This window comes from Canis lupus, chromosome 17 (assembly GCF_048164855.1).
Source record: "Canis lupus baileyi chromosome 17, mCanLup2.hap1, whole genome shotgun sequence".
NCBI classification, from domain to species: domain Eukaryota; kingdom Metazoa; phylum Chordata; class Mammalia; order Carnivora; family Canidae; genus Canis; species Canis lupus.
The window spans coordinates 28,806,805-28,832,145 of NC_132854.1; the positions used below are offsets into that span (position 1 = coordinate 28,806,805).

A 25,341-nucleotide genomic window follows, 5' to 3' on the forward strand; every position below is an offset into this window, starting at 1 on the left:
GTTTGCATTGATTATGACTTTCATCATTTGCTTTCAACAATTACTTGTTTAGTAATTGATTCTTATTTATTTTAATTTCATTATTAGAATCTCACGTCTTGAAAGTAGATGCCAAAGCTTAAGATTTAACTGTCTCCCTGTTGTATATGGTGCCCAGCACAGTGCCTCATGTGTGGTATATTAAATGCACTGGTTGAAATTTCTAGTTTGTATAACAACCTAGGCAGAAGAGTGTAGACTATAAAATCTACCATACTTTAATGAGAATTTTATTTCAGAGCAGTAGATATGTGAGCAATTTGAAAAATTACTAATCTCTGGGTCTGTTTTTCTTTATTTTTACTTGATAGCACCTTCAGATTATGTAAAGTTTAAGTGATTTTTTAGGGTGAAAGGACATTGAAAAATAAATATTAATAACATTTATTCAAAGTATTTTTTTTTAAAGATTTTATTTATTTATTCATGAGAGACACAGAGAGGCAGCAACACAGGCAGAAGGAGAAGCAGGCTCCATGCAGGGAGCCGGATGTGGGACTCGATCCTGGGACTCCAGGGTCACGCCCTGGGCTGAAGGCAGGCGCTCAACCACTGAGCCATCCAGGCGTCCCTCAAAGTATTTTTGAATGCTATTATATGCAACCTACTGGCCTCCGCAGAGCTGCCCTGAGAAGAATGCTATGTGGTTGGTAATTCTAGTCTAATGAATTTTACAGCTGGTAGAAGTTTTTTTTAATAGCTAATTATTGTTTAAAATAGTTTTCATCACTCTCTTCATCCCTTTAACTTTTGTTGAGTTGACTCTCCTTACCACTTTTCACTGCTACAGCCTTACTTGGCTTTTCCATCCGAGTGCTGAGCAGTTAAAATGGACTTAGCAGTTTTTATACGTTTTAGCACTTTCTTATCTTTGGCTTGCAATAGTTTTCAGATAAAATTATATGCATAAATGAAGACAGAGATAGTATTATGAACAAAGCAGAAAATAAGCTACTCTACTGTTTGGTGTCTACACATCAGGAGTGACTAATTCAGGCTTGAGCTAAACAGCTTCAAGGAATATTGTTTTTTTTTTTTTCCTCCTGCTTCCTTAGTCCCAGGAAATAGAGAATGAGAAATGAGTGGATAGTATAAGTCTTTCCTACCAAACTTAGTCACTTACTTCCACTACCTCATTTCTGTGGAAGCATCCTTTTTCAGTCTACAAATAGTAACTTCTCAAACAGGTAAAAGTTTATTTTTAACTTGGCATCATATTAAATATTGCGTGTGTATGAAATAATGGAATTCACTTGAGATCTCTTACTCAGTGATTCTTCCTGAGATATTTTGCCAACATACAAGCAGATACATATATTATTTATAATTCTCTTTTTTGCATAGTTGGTATCATACTTGGATGTCATTCTATGAAATATGTAAAAGTGTTGCCTTTTTTAAAGGTTACATAGTGTTTTAATGGATATACCATAATTTAACCATCTATATTGATGAACTGGACAAATAGTACTACAGTGTATATTTACCACATGACACACCATGTGTACCCATCACTTAGATTCTACTGTTAACATTTTAGTGTACTTGCCACTCTTTCTTCGATGTATTTTAAAGTAAATTGCAGATGTTAATGAACTTAACCCTAAATACTTACCATTGCATATCATTAGAGTTCAGTATTTATAGTTTTTTTAAAAAGCTTGACATAATCTGTATACAGTAGTGTACACACATTTAAAGTGTATCCTTTGATGAGTTTTGACAGATGTGCATATCTATGTAACTCCGTTCCCTATCAAAATAAAGAACATTACTACCATTCTAGAATGTTTCCTCTTTCCCCTTCCCATGCTACCACTTACCCATAGAAATAAGTACTGTTCTGATTTTTTTTCCTCACTGTATATTAGTTTTGCTTGTTACTGGAACTTCGTATAAGTGGAGTTTTAGAATTGGTACCCCTTAGAGCAGGACTTCTTTTTATTTTTCAGAATGTTCTTGAGCTTTATCCATATTGTTGCATATATCTGTATCTTGTTCCTTTTTTTTTTTTACTGCTGAATAGTATTCCATTGTCAAATGCATGCTATATGGTTATAATAATGCTTGTGCTATTTTTTAACAGAATTTTTTTTTCTTTTCAATTGAAAATAATATATACTTGTTTTAATAAAAATTCGAAGAGTATAGAAATAGAAAGTGAAAGTGAGTCTTCCTTCTTGATCCTCGTTTGTAAATACATAATTGTATATTTATAAAAATAAACATACATGTATTATGTTTATGTAGGTACATACAATTGACCCTTGAATAACATGTTTAAATTGCACGGGTCCACTTATACATGAATGTTTTGTAGTACTGTGAATGTATTTTTCTAATAACTCTCAAGGTTTTCTTTTACCTAGCTTACTTTATTGTAAAAATACAGTATGTAATTATATATAATGTACAAAAGGTGTATTAATTGACTTTATATTTTTGGTAAGGTTTCTGGTCAGTAGTAGGCTAGTAGTGTTTAAGATTTGGGGGAGTCAGAAGTTACAGATTTTTGTGTGGGGGTTGTCCCCCTTAATCCTTGCATTGTTCCAGGGTCAACTAATTTTTTAACATAGACCAGATCATGTTGTTCATATGTTACTATACAGATATTGTAATAGACAGTATGCGTATCTTCCCATATGATTATATTCTTTAGCTTCTTGTCTTCCTAATGGCACCATAGTATGGCTCACATACTCATTATGTGAGTGTACTGTATAATTTCTTTTAATAGTGCTTTAAGACAAGGTAATTGCTTTAAAAAATAGCTTATTTTCTTAAACTATTAAATTCCTGCATATAGTTACAAGAAAGAAAACCTGCCAGAAGGCTTTGAAATGAAAAGTCAAAGTCCTCTTCACAGTTCTTACCCTAGCATTTTTAATATTAATACTAATATGCATAATATGTAGTCTTTATGCTTTTAAAATGGCTGATTCCAATTTTGAATAACTGTACCATAGTTTACTTAACCGTATTTTTACTTGTGATTTAGTTCATTTCCTAGGTTTTTTTTTTTTTTTAACTTTATAAATAACTGCAGTGAACATCTTGCCATATGTAGTTTCCTTTTTTCTTACTCTTCCTTCTTTCTTTCCTTTCCCTCCCTCTCATTCTCTCTCCATCTCTTTCTTCCTCTCTGCCCCTCCCTTCTCTTTATTCTGTTTCTTTCTCCTCTTCCCACCCGGTCCTGGTCCTCATTACAGAGGAATTTTTTTCCAGATGTCACCTAATGCTGCTGTTGGAGGCCTTCTTAACATTAAAGTGTGCTTTTGGTGATGGTGTATTTAAATCCAGTAGTTCAGATACACTTGTTTTTTGAAGTCATACTGTGTTGTGGCAAGTAATTTCTCTAGTTTATTTGTCTCAGCCATTTAAAGAGTGATAGGAGAGAAGTATGTCAGTATAAATTCTGGTTTTTGACTTTATGACTTTCTGCTTCCTGCTGGTCCTACACTCCCTGGTTTTATGCCCACATTCTCCAATTATTTTTCATTGCTTACTGGCAATTTAAAAGTTGTTATAAAAAATACAAATTTAAGATTTATACAAATCTTAAAAAGCTACTATAAGTGAAAAATACTTAAATGATTACAAAGTCTACCTAAAAGCATAAAAATATGCCCTTCAGCAGATCATTTATTGCTCTTTGTAATACAGTTGTGTGTTTTTTTTTTTTTTTTTTTAAGATTTTATTTATTTATTCATGAGAGAGACACACACAGAGAGAGGCATGCTCCATGCAGAGAGCCTGATGTGGATCTTGGTCCTGGGACTCCAGGATCATGGCCTGGGCCGAAGGCAGACACTCAACCGCTGAGCCACCCAGGCGTCCCAGTAATACAGTTTTTTAAATTGAATAAATCTCCTGAAGAACATTTTTTTTTAAAATTTTATTTATTTATTCATGAGAGACACACAGGGACGGAGGGAGAGAAAGAGAGAGAGAGAGGGAGAGAGAGAGAGAGAGGGGGGCAGAGGGAGAAACAGGCTCCATGCTGGGAGCCTGACTTGGAACTTGATCCTGGGTCTCCAGGATCAGGCTCTGGGCTGAAGGCAGCACTAAACCACTGAGCCACCCGGGCTGCCCCAACATTTTGTAATCTTAAGGTGTAAAGTATGTCACTTTGATACATTTATATATCTTGATAAAATTGCCAGTGTAGTGATATTTATCACATAATTATAGTACAATATTATTGTCAGTGTCTGTAATACTGTGAATTAGGTCTCCATGGCCTATTTACTACTCATTACCATCTATACCCTTAAAATACCATCGTTCCCATCTCCTCCCCCCACCCCACCAGTGGCCAGTCCCTGGTAGCCACCTATTAACTCTGTTTTTAAGTTTAACTTTTTTAGATTTCACATATACATTACCTTGCATAGCAGAATGTGCTAATAGTCCATCATTTTCTTCACAAAAGGAAAGGTATCTTCCTTTCTTGTGCTGAATAATTTTCCATTGTCTTTATGTATCACATCTTCTTTACCCATTTATATGTTGAAGGGCGTTTGGGTTGTTTTCAGATCTTGACTATTGTGGATAATGCTGTGATAAAAATGGAAATTCATATATCGGGATCCCTGGGTGGCGCAGTGGTTTAGCGCCTGCCTTTGGCCCAGGGCGCGATCCTGGAGACCCGGGATCGAATCCCACGGCGGGCTCCCAGTGCATGGAGCCTGCTTCTCCCTCTGCCTATGTCTCTGCCTCTCTCTCTCTCTCTCTCTCTCTGTGACTATCATAAATTAAAAAAAAAAAAAATTAAAAAAGAAATTCATATATCTCATCAAAATCTTGTTTTAATTTTCTTTGGGTATATACGCAGAAGTGGAATTGTTGGATTGAATGATAGATCTTTTAAAAACTTTTGAGGACCCTCCAAGTTATTTTTTATAGTGGCTGGGCCACTTTATATTTCCAAGCAACAATGTATAATAAGAGTTCTCTTTTCACAACATCCTAACCAGCATCTGTTGTTTTTTGCCTTCTTGATGGTAGGTATTCTAACAGGTGTGAGGCAGTATCCCCTTGTTTTGATTTGCATTTCCCTGATGTTTCGTGATATTTAGCATCTTTTTCATGTGTCTTTTGACCATTTTGATGTCCTCTGGGGAAATGGATAATTTAGTTCTTATTTTTTTAATTGGAATGTCTGGTTTTGTTTGTTTTTGAGTTGATGGAGTTCTTATATCTTTGGGGTATGAACCCTTCCAATTTATGGTTTACAAAAATCTCCTTTTCTGCAAGTTATCTTTCATTTTGTTCACGGTTTCGTTTGCAGAAGCTTTTTAGTTTGATGTAGTCCCACTTGTTTCTTTTTGCTTTTATTGCTTTTGCTTTTGGTGTAAACTTCAAAAACTCATTGCTAATACCTATGTCAAGGAGTTTACCTCCTCTTTTCTTTAGGACTTTTGCTTCAGGTCTTAAGTTTAAGTCTTTGATCTATTTTGAGTTAGTTTTTGTATATGTTGTAAGATTTTGGTTTTTTATTTTTTTGCATATGACCAATTTGCCCAACACCATTTATTGAAGAGACTATATAGACTACCCTCTCCCTGTTGTAAATTCTTGTCTTCTTTATTATAAATTGGCCATATTTACATGGGTTTATTTTTGGGCTCTGTTCTGTTCTCTTGGTATAAGTGTCTGTTTTTATGCCAATACCACACTTTTAATTACTCTCCCTTGTAATTTAGTTTGAAATCAGAGACTATGGTGCCTCCAGCTTTGTTCTTCTTTTGTAAAACTGCTTTGACTATTCAGGGTCTTTTGTGGTTCCATACAAATTTTAGGAGTTGTTTGTTCTATTTATGTGAAAAATACTATTGGAATTTTGGAAAGAATTGCAGTGAATCTATAGACTGCTTTGAGCAATGATGGACATTTTCACAATATTAATTCCTCTGCTCCATGAACATGAGATGTCTTTCCATCTGTTTGTTTCTTTAATTTCTTTCACAGTCGTGTAGTTTTTGTTGTACAGGTTTTTTATTTCCTTGCTTAAATTTATTCCTAAGTATTTTATTATTTTTGGTGCTGTTGTGAAAGGGATAGTTTTCTTTATTTTTCAGATATTTCATCATTAGTATAAAGGAATGCAACTCACTTGTGTATGTTGATTTTGTATTCTGCAACTTTACTGAAATCATTGATTAGTTCCAAAAGTTTTTTGATTGAGTCTGTGGGTGGTTTTTTTTTTTTTTAAGATAAAAATCATGTCATTGGAAAATAGCCGCAGTGTTACTTTTTAATGTTACAATTTGGATGCCTTTTATTCTTTTGTTTAGCCTAATTGCTCTAGCAAGGACTTCCAGTACTATATTGTGAGTAAGAGAGGTGAGAGTGGGCAATATTGTTTTATTCCTGATGTGAGAAGAAAAGCTTTCAGTTTTTCTCCATTGAATGTAATGTGAGCTGTGAGTTTGTATGATAGCCTTTATTGTGTTGAGGTTTGGCTCTTTTCTACTCAGTCTGTTAAGGTTTTTTTTTATATGAAGGGATATTGTATATTGTCAAATATTCTTTCTATGTCTATTCAGATGATCATGTGATTTTCAATTTTCATTTTATCGATGGGATATCTTATATTTGTTGATTTACGTATGTTGAACCATTCTTCCTTCCCAGGGATAAATCCCAGTTGGTTGTGATGTATAATCCCTTCAGCGTCTTACTGAATTTGGTTTGCTAATATTTTCTTGAGAATTTTTGCACATATATTCATTAGAAATATTGGTCTGTAGTTTTTTTTTTTTGTGGTATTCCTTTATTTTATTTTATTTTATTTTATTTTATTTATTTTATTTTATTATTTTATTTATTTATGATAGGCACACAGTGAGAGAGAGAGAGAGGCAGAGACATAGGCAGAGGGAGAAGCAGGCTCCATGCACTGGGAGCCCGACGTGGGATTCGATCCTGGGTCTCCAGGATCGCGCCCTGGGCCAAAGGCAGGCGTTAAACCGCTGCGCCACCCAAGGATCCCTTTTTGTGGTATTCCTATCTGGTTTTGGTATCAGGGTAATGTTAGTCTCATAAAATGAGTTAGGAAGTGTTCTCTCATTTTGGAAGCATATGAGAATTGATTGGTGTTAATTCTTTAAATGCTCTATAGAATTATCCAGTGAAGCTGTCTAGTCCTCGTCATTTCTCATGTTGGGAATTTTTTATTGCTGATTCAGTCCAGATTTTCTGTTTCTTCCTGATTTGGTCTTGGTGGGCTGTATGTTTCTAGGAATGTATACATTTCTTCTACATTATATAATTTGTTGGCGTATAATTATTCACAGTACCTTAAGCTTTTATGTATTTCTGTAGTATTTATCATAATGCCTTTTTTATTTCTAATGTTTTTTTCAGCATTCACTTATTTTCCTCTTAGTCTAGCTAAAGGTTTATGAGTTTTATCTTTTCAAAGAACCAGCTCTTAGTTTTATTAATCCTTTCTGATGTTTTTCTGGTCTCTCATGACTTTCCACTCTGATCATTATTATTTTCTTCTTTGTGATAACTTTGGGCTTAATTTATTTTTTTCCTAATTCTTTGAGGTGTAAAGTCAGGTTGTTTATATGAGATACTTCTATTTTTTTAGTATATGCATTTACTGCTATAAGTTTCCTTTCAGGACTGCTTTTGCTGCATCCCACAATATTTGCTATGTTGTTTTTATTTTATTTGTTTCAAGATAATTTTTTATTCTCCATTTGGTTTCTTCTTTGGCCCAGTAGTTTGGAAGTGCATTGCTTCCATAGTTTCCACATATAGTTTCCACATATTTGTAGATCTTCTTACTTTCCTTTTGTTGATTTCTAGTTTCCTATCATTGTGGTCAGAGAATATAGTTGGTATGATTTCAGTCTTCTTAAATTTGCCAAGATTTGTTTTGTGGCCTATCACATGCTCTATGTTGGAGAATGTTCCATGTGCCCTTAAGAAGAATATTTATTTTACTGCTCTTGGCTAGAATGTTCTACATATCTGTTAAGCCTATTTGTTCTGAAATGTGGTTCAGTTCCAGTGTTGCCTTGTTGATTTTCTGCCTTGATAATCTATCCACCAAAGAGAGTGGGGTATTGAAGTCCCATACATTTACTTAATGTATTATTGTCTGTGTTTCCTTTAAGATCTGTTTCAGTTGCTTAATATATTTTAGTGTTCACGATTTGGAAATGTATGTATTTACTATTGTTATATTTTCTTGATGTGTTGACTTTTATCATTGTATAATGACCTTCTTTGACTCTTGTTACCCTTTTTGGCCTGAAGTCTATTTTGTCTAATATAATTATGGCTCTGTCCACCTTCTTTCTGTTTTTGTTTGCTTGGAATATCTTCTGTCCTTTCACTTTTGAGCCTCTGTGTATCATTAGAATGGAAATTAGTCTCATATAAGTAGCATATACTTGGGTCTTGTTTTTTAATCCATCCAGCCACTCTATATTTTGATTGGTGAACTAATCATTTAGTTTAGGATGATTATTGATATGTAAGGATTTACTACTGCCACTTCATCTTTTTCTTTCTGGTTATTTTGTTCTTTGATTGTTTTTTGTTTGGTTTCTGTCTGTAAGTTGGTTTTCCATGGTGATTTGCTCAGTCTTCTACTTTTTTTAGTTTCATGTCTATGCTGTAGATTTTTGCTTTGTGGTTACCATGAGGTAACACAAAAAAATCTAGACAAAGCAGTCCTTTTTCTGCTGATGAAAACATATATTCATTTGCCTATAAAGATTCCATAATTTTAATTTTCTTTTATATTTTTGATTCATAAGTTATATAGCTTAATAACTAAAATAACTATAGCTATAGTTATTTTTAATATGTTCTTTTAATATGTCCTTTTTTTATTTTTAAGATTCTACCTATTTATTCATGAGAGACAGAGAGGCAGAGGCACAGAGGGAGAAGCAGGCTCTCTACAGGGAGCCTAATGGGGGACTCAATCCTGGTACTCTGGGATCATGCCCTGAGCCAAAGGCAGACGCTCAACTGCTGAGCCACCGAGGCATCCCAATATGTGCTTTTTAAAAATTTATATTTTTTACATTAAGTAGGTTCCGCACCCAAGGTGAGGATCGAACTCACAACCCTGAGATTTAGTCTCCTACTCCACCACTTTAGCCAGCCAGGTGCCCCTTTAATATGCTTTCTTTTTTTAACCTTTGTGCCATAGTTCAGAGTTTAACATACTATTCTAAAGAAGAGTTATGGTATTCTGAGTATTCTCAGTATTTATTAACTTAATTAAAGTTTTATGTACTTTGTCATTTCAGCTTGAAGAGCTCTTTTTAACATTTTTTTTTAAAGATTATTTATTTTAGAGAGAAGGAAAAGGAGCAAGCAAGTGTGGGAGGGAGGAGCAGAAGGAAAGGGAGAGAGAGTTTTAAGCAGACTTAACGTTGAGCACAGAGCCTGACTTGAGGCTCCATTTCACAACCTTGAGATCACCACCTGAGGGGAAACCAAGAGTTGGACACTTAACCGACTGTGCCACCCAGGTGTATCTGATACATGCGTAGTTATAGTGAACTCCCTCAACTTCTGTCTGGGAGAACTTCTATTTCTCCTTCATATCTCAGTAACTTTGCTAGTGGAGTATTCTTGGCTGGTCGTTTTTATCTTTCAGTGTTTTGAATATGTCATTCCATTCATTCTCTTTTGGACTGTAGAGTTTCTGCTGTGAAGTCTGCTTGTAGCCTTATCGGAATACCTTTATAGGTTACTGTCTTTTTTTTTCCCTGGGCTGCTTTTAAAATTCCTTATTGTTGACTTTTGACAGTTTTCATATAATGTATGAATGTATGTAATGTACATATGATGTACTCCAGGTTTTTTTTGTTTTTCTTTTTTACTTTTTAAAAATCTTAGTTCTTTCTTCTCTTCCACCTGAATTATTTCTGTTGTTAAGTGTGCTAATTCTCTCTTCTATAGGATCAGCTCTGTTTCCAGTGCATTCTGATTCATTCTTCATATATTGAGTTCTTCAGCCAAGAATTTTTTTTTTACAATTTTAATCTATTGGATTAAATTCTCCTTTTGTTTGTTAATTTTATTCCTCAAATCATTGTATTGTTTTCCTGAGTTTTCTAGTAGCGTATTGAATTTCTTCATAATAGCTGTTTTGTATTCTTTATCAGATCACAATACTTCATGGCTTTGGGTTTAGTTGCTGGAAAATTGTCATTTTTTGTGTGTGTGACACCATATTACTGTGATTTTTTCATGGTGTTTGATGGAAAGTGCCTTGGCTTCTACATTTGAAGTAGTAAACCCTTTTCTTATTTAGGCAAGGTTCTGTTTACTTTGATTCTTAACAAGTCAGCGGGTTTGTAATTAGGAGTCTTCATTTTGGTTTCCAGTAGGTGGCACTGTAGTGCAAGCCTTTTCCTTTCCTGTATCAGAGCTGACTGCATTAAGGTTGTGAGCAAGTACATTGGAAAGAAAGAAAGAAAAAAAAAAAAAAGGACCAAAGGGTGGCTGGAGAGCTTGGGGAGAGGTGTATATTTGGCACGTTAGTCTCTAGGTCTGCCAGTGGCTTGCTGGGGGATCCTCAAGTTGGGGGAGGAGTACAAGAGGTTCGTGGGTGGTCCTCTTGCCCCCCAAGGGAAAATAGCAAGAGACTGTCTTCTTTAGTTCCCTTTGCTTATTCCCAGTCACTGCGGTCTCTTTTCAGAGAGAGCAACTGGTTTTTGTAGTGTCAGCACGCATGGTCAGGCAGACATATGTTCTCCTGCCTTTACCCTGCACTTCCTCTGCTGGAAGGGTTGTGCTGGCTTGCTGCTGGACCAGCCACCATCTTCTCTGCTTTTGCTACAGCCTCTGTGGTCCAGTCCACTCACAGATGCACAAATGGATAGGTCTCTTAGGTGTCCTGGTATCCTGTGCAGAGGCGCTTTTCTCCCCCTTCAGTTATGAATATCTAATTGGTTATAAATCAGAGAGGAGAGAAGAAGGGAATGACTGACTCATGCTGCCATGATGCTGATGTCTGTAATATAGTTTTAAATGGAATAAGTAGTTCAAGATATTTAATTTAGGATCTTTTGGGGACATTTTATAAGAAACTGCCAATGTGACTGTAGTTATATGTTTATATTATTTTCTTTAATGATATCTCCAGTATAAAGAAGTTTAATTCTTTATAATAGACAGTGAATGAGATAGACACCCTTTTGAAAACTGTTCATATGCTTGCAGTGACCAATCTCTGAAGTTTTTCGTGCACTCACTCTCTCAAACTGGATTCTGTTAAAGTTTGAAGTATCTGATAACACTAAATAGCCAAAATTGGACAACAGTTCTATGAGGAATTATGACTCTTCATTTTGGTTATGAAGAGGCTTTTGAATCCAGCAACCTTTGTTGGTTCAGACTAAGAATAGATTTTATTGCCAGGCTGAAACATTGGGACATTTTGGGGACTATGTTGTGGTAAACTGGGGAAGGTAAATTAACTTGATCAGATGCTTTTCTTAAGAATGATACAGGGGCGTGTAGAGGTTTAATTAGATTATATTTTGGAGACAAAGATTAGCTTTTTCTTGTAGTTTTAGGAGTTGTGAAATGCCTGAATTTGGGCTTTGGCAGGAGGTTAAGAAATGGCAGTATTCATGGAACTTGCGTACTGAATATATATAAGGAGGAAAAGGCAACAAGGAAGGACTTGTCAATATGCTAGAGACGTTTATTGACTTTTTTTTTTTTTTTTAATCTGTGACAGGTCTTTGAACTTGTTAGTATACCTTTATGTATGTCAGAATCGGTTTTGACCTAAACTGAGAGCTGTGTTTTGTGAGTTTTTGTTGATAATGCTCTTGATTAGTGTGCTTACATAATGTGATGCTTGGTTGATACATCTTAACACCTTGTAATTGGGTCTGGGGAAAAGGTAAACATAGTTACCTAGAATTCCTGTAGGGGAAACAAACTAGCATAGCATACCAATAGTAACAATACCTATAGATCTTCGGTCTGGCAGTTTAGGAAAAATTTTTAAATGTTTTTATTGAATTTCGTTCTTATTTATCTCTCCCAAAAGGTTAAAGTTTGTTCATGAGTGTTCAGAGAGGGGGATTCTGTGGCTCTTGAAAAACAGGGCGATTTTTTTTTTCATTTTCAGATTACATATTGAATTATTTTAAAGTTCGGTTGGTTAGTTTTTTTTCCAGACTTCTAGTCTTAGTGCTATTTCTTTTGGATACTTCTGTCTCTTCTTGGTCATGAAGGGAAGTATTTCCTGGCTTCCTCTCTTTCCTAGTGACTGAAAGGTTTGTAAGTAGGTAGAATGTGAATATGAATAATTCAAGGGGTGGCCTTTGGAGGTCTTCTCCTTTCCCAGGGAACTCAAGTCTTCTATGAATTGGAGTGTAAAATGTATACTAAATATGCAGTTTTGTTGTGGGCTGCCATATCATTATTTCTTCTTCAGTCCCACTTTTCTTGTAAGTTCTGTGACCATGATTCTATGACCACACCGGTCTGTGCTCAGCTTGCAGTTTGGGCGACTGCTCTTTGCACTAAACATTATAGAGTTTTACAATCTAAATTAATGGGTCTTTGAGAAGATGAAGATTGATCTTGTCTTTGAATCATATATTTAACATACTTTTAAAGTGAATTTTAAAAGTGATCCTCAAGTTTGTTGGGGGGACTCCTGGACTTTCCTGAAACCTTTCATAATATTTGTGAAATCCTTACTTTTCCAACTAAATATCTTTATGAGGTCAGATTTCTTTATATATTTCAACCATAATAGCATTGAATTTAACAGATTGAATACAAAAGTAGATGTTAGAATTGTTCTGTCTTCTTTTAAGCCAGACATTTAATGGTATTTGCAAAATTGTGAAACATTGCTAGTTTTCTCACCAAATTTTATTGTGGAAATATAATTATTTTTTTATGTTAAAAAAAAAGAGTATTTAGTTTTACAGGAGGCTGTTAGTAATGGAACTCTGCCCATCCCTGCCTTGAGTAGGGATATAACCAAAGTGAGGAATAGGAGTCATTTTCAAGGACCAGTATCATGCCAGAGGAGAGGAAGGCAGTTCCCTTTCCCTGGATTCACTACTTAATCAGAATGATGTAAGCCTGGAACTATTTAGGACTGCTTTTTGTTGCCACAGGAGGAGGGCCTACCTTACAATGAAATGAATTCAAGGGAAAACAGAATAGAAAGAGGGTCCTGGTGGTATCATTTAACTCCTGGATCCAGCTATGCCTGGTTATCCTTACATTAGACTTTCATTTATTTTTTAAAAAATATTTTATTTATTTATTTATTTATTTATTTATTTATTTATTTATTCATTCATTCATTCATTCATTCATGAGAGACACAGAGAGAAAGCGGAGACATAGGTAGAAGGAGAAGCAGGCTCCATGCAGAGAGCCGGATGTGGGATTCGATCCAGGAACTCCGGGATCATGGCCTAAGGGAAGGCAGACACACAGTCGCTGAGCCACCCAGGAGTCCCAGACTTTCCATTAAATTCCTTCTTTTGTTAAACTGTGGATTTGTTATTTATTTGATTTGTTATTTTAAACTAAATTTAATTTTTTTTCAGTTTTAACTCCAAGTGTAGTAAATATTGCTAGATATAGCCTTTTTTTTTTTTTTTTTTGATATAGCCCTTTTAAATAAAAGCTCTTTGGAGTTCTCTATAGTCCTTAACTTGTAAATCAATCCTGAGACCAAAATGTTTGAAGACTGTTGTTCTCAAGGAGTGAAGGCATTGCTGCTATTTCTTGGGGGTAATACAGGTAATGAAAGAACTGACAGAATAGTTTTCAGTGTTGTAATCACATGGATTGTGGTTGCAGTGATAAGTGATTGTATAATGCTCATGGATAGATCACGTTTAGATATGCTTATTTTGTGATTGTGATTTTATTTAGTAGGATGAAGTGGGTGTGATAACGCTTCATGAATAATTTTTGCTGTAGCTAATTACTACATACAAATAATCTATTTTTTGCCTGCTAATTTGAATTGAATGAAGTTCTATAGTAAACTACGGCAATTGAATTTTTCAGTGTATATATTATATTTGTTGCAATGGGATTTGGGTTTTTAAAAGAGTAATCCTAAGTACAGAATAAAGAACTATGACTTGGATGCAAACTAGATTTTTTTTTTGAATATAAAGCGAAAATTTGGTAGGAACAGATGTGGGTGTATATCCGTGTTCTAAAGTTACTGAGTTAACATATTTAAATTTAATTTTTAATTTCCACTGCCACCTCCAGCTACACCTTCTCAAGATTACCAAAAATGGAAGCTTGGGTTAAATTCCTTCAGTTATCTTCCACTGAATTTCTAAGTCTCCAAGAAACTTGAGCAAAACAAAACAAACTTCTTTTTGAAAAAAATGTACTGGAAAGCTAGCTTTTTTTATTTTCCTGTGTCATTACCGTTTTCAAGCTGTAAATTAAAAAGTAAAAACTAATATAAAGAGTGTCTTAGGAGGATTAATTATAGTCTTTATATCCAGGGGTGATTTGATTCATGTTATTGAAAATATTATTTAGGAAAAGTCTTTTGGGAGGTTCTTTTGGGAGGTTTTATTTTTATTACAACATTTGATTTTCTGCATTGCTTTAGCTTCTCCAACTTACTTAGCATATATACTTCCCTCTTCAGGTACTTTTGGAAAAGAATGACCTTCTTAGATGTTTATCCCTTTTAGTGCTTTTCATTATTACTGTATCTTTAAGACAAATTCAGAGATTGTTAAAATTTTACTTTTACACCTTTAAAATCAAAATTTGAATGACTTCATGGTGATCTGGACATTTAATTTGTTAAAGTTCATTGAAGCATTTAATTTAAAATATTTAATGAAGTGACAGATTAGAAATCCCAACTGTTTATGAATGCTCTCTTTTCTCCATCCCACTGGACTCCTGTGCCTTATGTGTCAAGTAGACCTCCACTTTTGGCCTTTTCTCTGGTTCCATCGGCCTGGGCTGTCCTTTTTACAGATAGCCCAAAGCTTGCTTGTATTCCATTTTGATCCCTGTTTCAATTCTGGTCCCTGTTTAAATGTCACTTTATCAGAGTTCTTCTCTGATGATCTTATATATATTCATTTATTCCTTTCCTGTTTTTTCCTCCTTCCTTCCCTTCATTCCTTTTACTCTATATTGTATCTCCATACTTTACATTATTTTTCTTCAGAGCACTTGTCTACATGACAATATGTTGTGTGTATCTATGTATGTATTGTGTCTCCTTCCTATAGCCGCCGTGCAAATTCTGTGAGAACTTACTTTTTTCAAAGTTGCATACTCAGGATCTAGAAGAGGGCCTTACATAATAGGTGCTCATTAAATATTTTTGAAAGATGATTGTGATACTTGGAAAATAATCAACTATTTTATTCTCAGTACTTCATGAAGATGAAAACTAAAGGGTTCCTGTAAAAGTTAGCTGTTGACCCGTTGAGATTTGCGTATCTTGTCTCTGTCTTAGTGTTCTCTCTTAGGTACTGTGTTAGGCCCAGAGGTTATACATGTGTTTAAGAAGTTCTCTTTTTGGAAAAAAAAAAAAAGAAGTTCTCTTTTTGGATTTTGGTATGTTTTTGATAAAACTCTCTTATATAGTATATATTTTATCTGTAGTGCCAGCTAACTTAAATTTATTACTAATATTTATAAGTTAATTGAAAAGAATACCGTATTATCTTGTGTTTCATGTATCTGCACAGTGTGCCATGAACAGAATTAAACCGAAGTATTATATTCATTCAGGTTTGTGAAGGATTTACTCTACAATCCAGTGTTTAATCTGCCAGGGGCTGTTCAGCCTATGCTTGAAAACATTCTAATGGTGGAAAACTTTCTTTCAGGCAGTTTATTCTGCCTTTGGGAGGCCTTTGTTTATTAAAAGAGTTCATGTCTTATTTTAAGCCAAAATCTGTTGCTTCCACTTACTGGTACTAATTATATCCCATGGAGGATGTATTGAATAAATGTAATATTTCTTGTGATAGCTTTTCAATTATTTGAAAGCCTACCAGTTTTCTCTCTGACATTTTAGCTTTCCAGGCTGATAATTCCTAGTAAGCTGTCTGATAATGATACGCATTTACTACTCTGGTCATTTTCCAGGAATCTGAGTTTGCCTAATGTATTTGTAAATAGTGACACCTAAAAGTGAAAGCAGTGGCTCTCCTTACTGCATAGGAATTACTATTTTCTCTCTAGTACTTAATTTTTTTTATTTTATTGCATCTTTATGATTTAAGTTTTCCCCCAACCATTTCACACTTTATCTCATTTGACTTATAAACTAAAATACTTAGTTGCTCCTTCTCCACCCCACCTTTCACAAATGATATTGGCAAGTTGTTTCATGCCTGCCTTATTTTGTAGTTTGTTTTCATTGTGCTTTGCCCACCCAACCCTCTTAAGCCCCCCAACACACACACACACACACACACACACACACACAGACACAAAGGTAATTGGAGTTGGAGCACTCTGTGGTTAGTTTGATGCTTTTTGGCAGATTTTTGTACTTGCTGGATTGAGAAGTACTTAAGGAATATAGAATCAGTGGGAGTTCAGCCTGTTTGCTAAAATAGAGATGAAGTCTGTCACTCAGTGTTCTTTATACTTAAACATTTTCAAAATCTGTTCTTTTTTTCTCTCTCTGTCTGACCTGAAAGATTGCAGTCCCACTTTTCTTTCACTGTTTCTAGAATGCTAGTAACGTTGCATAGGGTAGAGTCTAGCTCTGACAAGATCTATTCATTCAGACTTGCAAACCTATCATCAGCAGTGGCAACGGGTGCTGTAAACTACTGCAGGAACAGTTTTGCTTGTCATGGAGACTTTAGAAAAATAATCCTTACTATCTTAATATGGTTTTCTTTTGATTAGGTAACTTAAACATTTTTACTGCATTAATCTTGCATAGCAGGTTGTTGCTGGGTGTTCAGAAGAAGTAGCATTGGCACTTTTGGTTAAAACATAGAAAAGAGAACAAATATTTTGTCCTTTCTCCTTGATTCATAACATTGAAGCATATTATTGCACCTCTGTAGTTCAGATATTCTTTTACTCAGTTGTAATTTACAAGTACATTTTTTCAAAAATATTAAATATGAAATGACTTCTTATAGGATCTATGAAAAATTGCTTCTCAAATGTAAATTTACCCATTTTTGCCATTAAATGTGAAATTCTAAACCTTGCTTCTACTAGATAATCTGCAATTTAACATATACCAAAAAGTAATTTGCTTTTTCAGACTATTTCAGCATTTAGAATTTTTGTGTATGGTAGTTGATTTGCTGTGGTTGTGATTTTATTGGTTTTTTATTCAGTTCAGTAGCTTCCTATGGAAGATGTTGAGCAGTGATTGTTCAGGAATGATTGCTATTTTATAAAACTGTAGTCTAGGGCTCCTGGGTGGCTCAGTTGGTTAAGCATCTGCCTTTGGCTCAGGTCATGATCCCACTGTCCTGGGGTGGAGTCCCTTATTGGGCTCCCTGCTCAATGGGGAACCTCCTTCTCCCTCTCCCCCTGCTCATACTCTCTCTCTCTCCCTTTCTCTCTCTCTTGCTCACTCTCGTAAATAAATAAGATAAAATAAACCTGTAGTCTATAAACTATAATAATTACAGCAATCACAAAGGTCTTTTTCTACATTTTTCACTGAGAAAATTTTAATTGATTTAAAGTGTCCTATTTAGAAAAGTAATGGAGTGGCTGAGTAGTGGGATAGATTTGGTGTTAAGAGAAATGTAAAGTCACAGTTAAGTCATTAGAAAGGCCGATATTAAGTTGAAAATTCACCACAACAATAAGACCAATGTTGAATTACAGCATTTGGACTCCGTGTGGGGACTGGATTTATTAACAGCAGTTGCAATAAAACAGTACAACACAGTGGTAGTATTATGTATCACAGTGATTTTCAATAAATTATGTTTAGCTTGATGTCTAGTTGTTTAGTGCTTATTCAGGTTATCTAACATGAATAGACATTGTTTCATGGTCTCTTGTGCAGTATTACTGAATTGCTGGCTAACTATGTATCCATAGATACATCATGAGATTATATTTGTCCCATTTCTTTGGGCTTATTTCATCACAGATCTAAGTATTTCTATGCTCATTATGATAAAACATGAAAAAATTATAAACTGTCTTGTCTGTATTTTTAAATTGCTTTTTTTTAAGATTTTATTTATTTATTCACGAAAGACAGAAGCAGAGACATAAGCAGAGGGAGAAACAGGCTTCTCCCAGGGAGCCTTATGCGGGACTTGATCCCTGATCCCCTGGAAGCATGCCCTGAGCAGAACGCAGACGCTCAACCACTGAGCCACCCAGGCGTCCCTGTCTTTATTTTTGAAGTGTGTGTGTGTGTGTGTGTATTTAAAGATTTTATTTATTTATTCATGAGAGAGAGAGAGAGAGAGAGGCAGAGACACAGGTGGAGGGAGAAGCGGGTTCCATGCCGGGAGCCCGACGTGGGAATCGATCCCGGGACTCCAGGATCACGCCCTGGGCCAGAGGCAGGCACTAAACCGCTGAGCCACCAGGGCTACCCTTAAGTGTTGGTTTAAGTATATTGAAGTACATTTCTATATTGAATATTGAAGTAAATTTCTATATTGAATATTGAAAAAGTCTTAAAGAATCTTTCATGTACCATTGAAATGAATTCTTTCTTGCTTCTTTTTAAGTAGTAGCCTATTTCAAGTCTTTGTGAATAAATGGAAATCTGTGAGAAAAGTTGATTTATGATTACTAACAAATTAGCCTGCAACTTAGTAACACAGCAGACATTTATCACCTCATTACAATTTATCATTCCTGTATCAGGATTCTGGAAGCAGGTTAACTGAGTATTTCTGGCTCAGAATCATGAGTTTGCAGTTAAGCTGTAGATCAGTTCTGCAGTCTTCTCAGTGTTCTATGGGGACTGTAGAATCTGCTTCTAAACTCACTCACATGTGGCTTTTGGCAAGATACTTCAATTCTTTGATTGTTGACTGGAGCCCTCATTTCATTGCCACATGTTGCTCTCCATTGGCTGCTTGAGCATTCTTGGAATAAATATAGTAGCTGTTTTCTCTAGAAGAAGTGATCCCAGAAAGAGTAAGAATGATGCGACAATACTTTGTATGTCCTAGTCTCAGAAGGTAGATACCATCACTTCTGCCATTCTGTGTGTTTAGAAGCAAGTCCCTAAATTGAACCTACTCTCAAAGGTGAGCAATCCGGCTCTACTTTCTAAAGGGAGGAGTGAAGAGTTGGAAGCCATGCTTAATTACCACAGTGATATAGACTAGGAAGTCTCAGAGCATAAAATAAATGCTATACTAGTTTCTTAATAGAGTAATTGTCAATTCTGACACTGTATTAGCCTTTATAAAACAACAAAGCAAAAACATAAATGGTTGAATTAGGCTTGTTGATTCACTTGAGTCAGGTTTTTCTGTAAATGTTTCTACTGTGCAGTCAAAGCTGTTCATTGTCTTTTTCAAGATGTATTTTTTGATTCAGTGACATAGGTTACTGCTGTACTTTTCTAGAATTGTTACAGAATAGAGCTAAATATAGTATGTACAGTTCATGGCACAAACTGGATGTTTAGTAGATGTTAGTGCTTGGCTATTGCTATTTTGCTCTTATTTAACCTAACTTGTAAAGTGATCATTAATTAAATGGGTAATAATTTTAGCTTAGTTGAAAAATAGTTACTTGGCTTTTTGTTAGGATAGGTATGGCTCAAGCATCAAAAACTTTCTTCCCTTGCTCTGTTCCTCCTTTACTTAGTCCCCACTACCTCCTCCTATCCAAAAACCTCAGTTCTCATAGTTAATTTATCTTCCACATATTTATTATTCAAACATAAGCCAATCCAAATATACCCCACATAAATGATAACATGAATACTCAGTTTTCTCTACCTTGCTTTTTAAATATAACAAATTGATAAGGAAAATTTATCTGTGATAGGAAAACTTCCTTGTTCTTTTTTGCATCTTTTTGCTGTATCTCATTCCCTTGTGTGTAGGTTAGGATAATTTTTTTCCAGTCCTCTGTAAATGGGCATGTGCGCATTTTTTATTTTGCAATCAGTGTGACAGTGAGTGACTTGTGTACGTGTCACTTTGAATATGTCAATATGTCTGTAAAGTAACTTCAGAGTAGAATTGCTACGTCAGTTGCAGTTGTGATTTTATGCTACCATACTGGAGGGGCTACCAGTCTTCTCACAGCATCCACAGTGTTTAAAAACTGCTTGTATCCCTATAGTCTTCTCTTCAAAACATATTTTCATATCTTTAGATTTTGCCAGCGTTATAGCCAAAAAGTGGTATTTCAGTCCAGCTTATTTGAATTATTCTTATGGATGAGGGTATATTTTTACTCATAGTTAGACTTACTTTTTTTTTTTTTTTTTAGCATCTATTCATATTCTTAGTCTTTTTTCTCTTATGGTTTGATCTTACTGATTGATAGAAACTACATATTAGGAGAATTCACCTTCTTGAATGAGTTGAACTCTGAGCTTTTTTTCATTTGTCTTTTGACTCTACATTCTAAAGTTTTGGCTTTTTTTTTTTTTGTATGATCAAATTACTCTTGTAATATAGATTTCTGTCATAACTGAGAAAGTTTTCAATACTCTAGAGTTATAAAATAACTTTCTTGTTTTTTCCTAATATTTAGTGTTTTCATGTTTTTCGGTTTTTGATTTGTTGTGTATGGAATCAGTATGGAACCAACTTAGTTTTTAAATAGGTAACTACCAGCTTGTCTCAATACTATTGTGTAGTTCATCTCACTCATTGACTTGGATGCCACCTTTACAAAATAAAAATTCATATATTTGGGTTTATTTCTAAACTTTCTTTTCTGTTGTTAAAGTAATATGTCTTTAGTATGTTTTCAGGTTTTCCTTTATTGCCTTCTCTGTCTGATTTTCTAGCTATTTAGTTCTTGGGATACTGGGAAGGGGAGGGCACTTTTTGTATTTTTATTGGTTCCATACTAATAGTAGTTTTTGATACATTGGTACTGTTTTTACTTCATTATAACTTCTCTTTTTAATAATAAATCCTACTGAGTTTTTAATACATGTATTAGTACGTATGTGGAGGGATACAGAATAATGGCTATGTATATCGTGTAAAATATATTACTATAAGGGAGAACTTATATTTCTTCATTCCCTTCCATTGGGGTTGGTGCTTTTTACATATATTAACTCAACGATTTATCATACAAACTAATTCAGTTTGTAACTAGAATTTTTAAAATGTGTAATTGTTTATGACTAAATTTCCTTCAACGTTGCTTTTTTTTCTTCAGTTGTGATGCAGATCCATCAGCCCTAGCAAAATATGTTCTTGCTTTGGTAAAGAAAGACAAAAGTGAGAAAGAGTTAAAGGCATTATGTATTGATCAGCTGGATGTATTTCTTCAAAAAGGTAAAATCTTTGGTTTAAAAATAATAGCTGATTTTAATAAATCCTTTATTTTTTTTTAATTTATTTTTTATTGGTGTTCAATTTACTAACATACAGAATAACCCCCAGTGCCCGTCACCCATTCACTCCCACCCCCCGCCCTCCTCCCCTTCTACCACCCCTAGTTTGTTTCCCAGAGTTAGCAGTCTTTACATTCTGTCTCCCTTTCTGATATTTCCCACACATTTTAATAAATCCTTTAAAGCAAGATTTTCCATAATAAAGGAACTCAATAAGAGAACAGACTCTAATTGTAACAAAGTTGAACAAACAGTATTATTACTCATTATAGCTATAGCTTATTTATAATGGACACCTTTTTTAAATTAGTATCTTTATTCTCTTTCTTAAAGCATGCTGATATTTTTTCCTTAAAAGATTAAGTAAATGAATACTTGTTTCTTTAAAGATAGTACTGCTTAAGAAACTATTTGTAATGATGCCTAGATAGTGCTTTAAAATTTTTTCACTTTGCCACCATCTGGATAATGATAATTATGTTTGGCACTCAGGGCACAGGGTACGTGGAGACTAGTCCTGGCTGGAGGCGACTGGCTGAGAAACTCTGACCACCCTAGTTCCGCTATGCTAAAATTGAGTGGATTAGTATTACCATAGATCTGTGTCATGGCACACTAGTTAGGAAGCTGTTGATCTTAGTATAATTCCTAGTTATGAAAGTCAGTGTATATTTCATCATCTTGAATTCTGATGTGTAGAGGGGGAGAATTCACTTCTTAGCAAATATCTTTAATCTGTGGTTTTTTGGTTTTCTTTTTAGAGACCCAGATATTTGTGGAAAAACTTTTTGATGCTGTGAATACAAAGAGTTATCTACCTCCTCCAGAGCAGCCATCATCGGGAAGCTTAAAGGTAGAATTTTTTCAGCACCAAGAAAAAGATATAAAAAAAGAGGAGGTAAGGGTTTGTGTGTTAAACCTTAGCTGTTCTTTAAAAACATATAAGGAATAATTAAACCTAGTTCAACTTTCTGATTTGTGTCAAGAATCCTCAGGACCATCCCTGGGAGCAATCATAGGAGTTAGCACAGAGTCATACTCATGGCTATGACTTCTTACAGCAAAATCAGCAAAGAGAAAAAGTAGGTATTTTGAAGTCTGGGGGAAAACAGATGTGAGCTTCCAGAGCCTTCTCCCAGTGGAGTCATACAGGATGCACTTAACAAGTAGGTTTAACGCATTTGAACTAGGGAAACTCATTAGAAACTCAGTGTGTGAGGTTTTTATTTTGGGCTGGTCACAGATGCATCTGCTGTCTACTCTGTACCAAAATTCCAGACTCCCAGAGGAAAGCATGTGGTTGACATAAAACCATATCGTTGACACAGTCAGGTATAAAGTGAGCTATTATTATCTGGGAATGATGGGAACCCTCCAGAAATCAAAGTTCGCAGACACCAGTCAAGGGACTACCTTATAATGCCTTTCTAAGGATAACAGTGTCAAGCTTGCTTTTCAACTCTTTTCTGCATAGTATCTTACAAATATGGACTTGGATTATCTATGTTTTCTGAAAATAATTAGATTGACATTAGATCTATCTGCTTCTGTCCTGTATACATTTTGTAGGGGACTATTTGTAAGGTGGTCATGTAAAAGGACCTTCACAGAGCAGCGGGCATGACTTCATCCTTTAAGAGATTTTTTTTTTAATTTTAGGATTTTATTTATTTATTTGTTGGGGCAGGGGTGGGGTAGGAAGAGAGAGAGAGAACACAAGCAGGAGGAGCAGCAGGCAGAGGGAAAGGGAGAAGCAGGCTCCCCGAGGAGCAGAGAGCCCCATATGGGGCTTGATCCTAGGACCCTGGGATCATGACCTGAGCTGAAGGCAGATGCTTAATCAACTTAGCCACCCAGGTACCCCATTTTAGGAGATTTGAAGAATTTACCTTTTATAACTTTATTACTTTTTATTTACCATTCTTAATAATCATAAAAATCCAGATATCATCAATTTGATGTTTAAAGATTGTAATTCAAACAAAAATAATTGGTATTAAGCTGTTAGATTTCTGCAGTTAGCCTAGCTGTAGGTCGAATAAATCTTGGTTAAAATTTTGGCTTCATCAGTCATTACTTTATGACCTTAAAAAACATTACTTTTCCAAGTCTTAGTTTACTCAGCTGTGAAATGGAAATACTATATGGTTGTTGTGAGTAATAATAAAATAATACCTGTAAAGCACTTGGCATAGTGTATAGCGTATAATATATTTTCAATAAATGGCAGTTCCTATCACTACTGAGAGATTGTTGCATGGTGGAAGATGTGGTTGAGTTTTTTTCCCCTCATAATCTTTCTTTCCAGATTATGGAAGTAATACTTGTTTAATATGTATTAATATAAATATATGTATAATATTATGTAGTAATTCTCAAATATATTTCTATTTCTGTATTTGAACATATTTACACATACATGCATGTAGATAGTTACACAGACACACACATAAAACACCCCTTCACTACTTGGTGCAAGGGAAGACCAGAAATTATTTTGTGTATATTTCATATCTAACAGTAGAGGGGTTCTGTTAATAAGGAAGAAAAAGATAGTGGCTATTGTGCTGCAACTGCTAATGCCACATAGAGTTGCCCAATAATTTAAGTTTTGCCTGCCAATGGAAGTTTGGTGGGTTGGTTCTAGATATCTGCTATGCAAATTATATTTTGATTCTTAAAAATCTTAAGTAGTCCTTGATTTGAGAAGCAGTAAGGAGTCTTCCCCAAAACGAGTTAGTGGTAAAACCTTAGTCTTACGTCTATTGACATAATAATATTTCTCCACAGTTTTCTTGACCAATTGTGAAGGATATTTATCCCTGATCTTTCAGAACTGTCAAAATGTCAGATGACAACCTGGATTTAAAATACCATGAGTATAGTAAAAGTTCCCAGTTGAGCATGTACTGTGGAAGATGATGATGTATCAACATAAATTACTTGCGAGTGTGTGTTGAAGCAAGTAGAAGGGAAAAAAGGTGCATTGAACCCTGTTTTTATGAATGGGGGAGGTTCGAAATGGGTGGCAAGAGGAGAATGAAAGTATTTATAAGGAAAAAAAGATGGGAAAAAGGGTTTTTAAAGCAGTGTTCCTCAGAGTTTGGCCTGTTGATAGGATTTCCATTTAATTTCTCATCCAATATTGGACACTTCTGACAGGAGAGGGTCTTATCCCAGAGAGGTATTGGAACAACTGGAATAAACTGGGACACTGTTATGTTATCCTTTACACTGAGTCAAAATGTCTTAGAGTTCTTATTAAAAATGCAAAATCTGGAGACTTGCCGTATTTACAGAAGCTACATGTTCAATACTTCCTGTATTGGTTTATCCTCTAAATCTTTTTTCTAGTAACACCTGTTACTATCCTATGTAATCAGTGTTCTAGACAGTATAGCATGAAAAATTCTGGCCTCAGTAAAGTAGCATTGATAAAGGGAATGTTTTCCAGGCCTGCTTTCTATTAATACAATACAAATGAAGGTCCTTTTTAGAAAAGAGAAATATATAGCTGCCATACTGCTATGAGAAACTGGAGAACTATTTGACCTTATGTATCATTCTCTCTTATGTTTCTTTTTCTGACTTGGTTAGTTCTAATGCATTCTTCTATATTTCCTAATGTGTTTGGTGCTAGACCAAATCCATGTTGGAATTTTGAAAGAAGAAATAAAATTGACTTTCTACTAATAGTGTTAAAATGAGGACATTTGCCTAAGTGTTTTCTCAACACTGTTATCTAAGATAAACATTTCTGAGTTTCTATTTAGCATTC

General features: G+C 34.9%; 1 protein-coding gene across 22 annotated transcripts in view; it reads left to right on the plus strand.

The window, feature by feature from the left end:
- Nucleotides 1-25,341, plus strand: part of RBM26 (RNA binding motif protein 26) — an 86,343-nt gene that overhangs the window by 9,062 nt on the left and 51,940 nt on the right. For all 22 annotated transcript variants that reach the window (XM_072782657.1, XM_072782644.1, XM_072782645.1 and 19 more), the window contains exons 2-3: nt 21,386-21,504; nt 22,325-22,461. In XM_072782657.1, the coding sequence (XP_072638758.1) occupies nt 21,386-21,504; nt 22,325-22,461 (256 nt within the window). The remainder of the gene's footprint in view (nt 1-21,385; nt 21,505-22,324; nt 22,462-25,341) is intronic.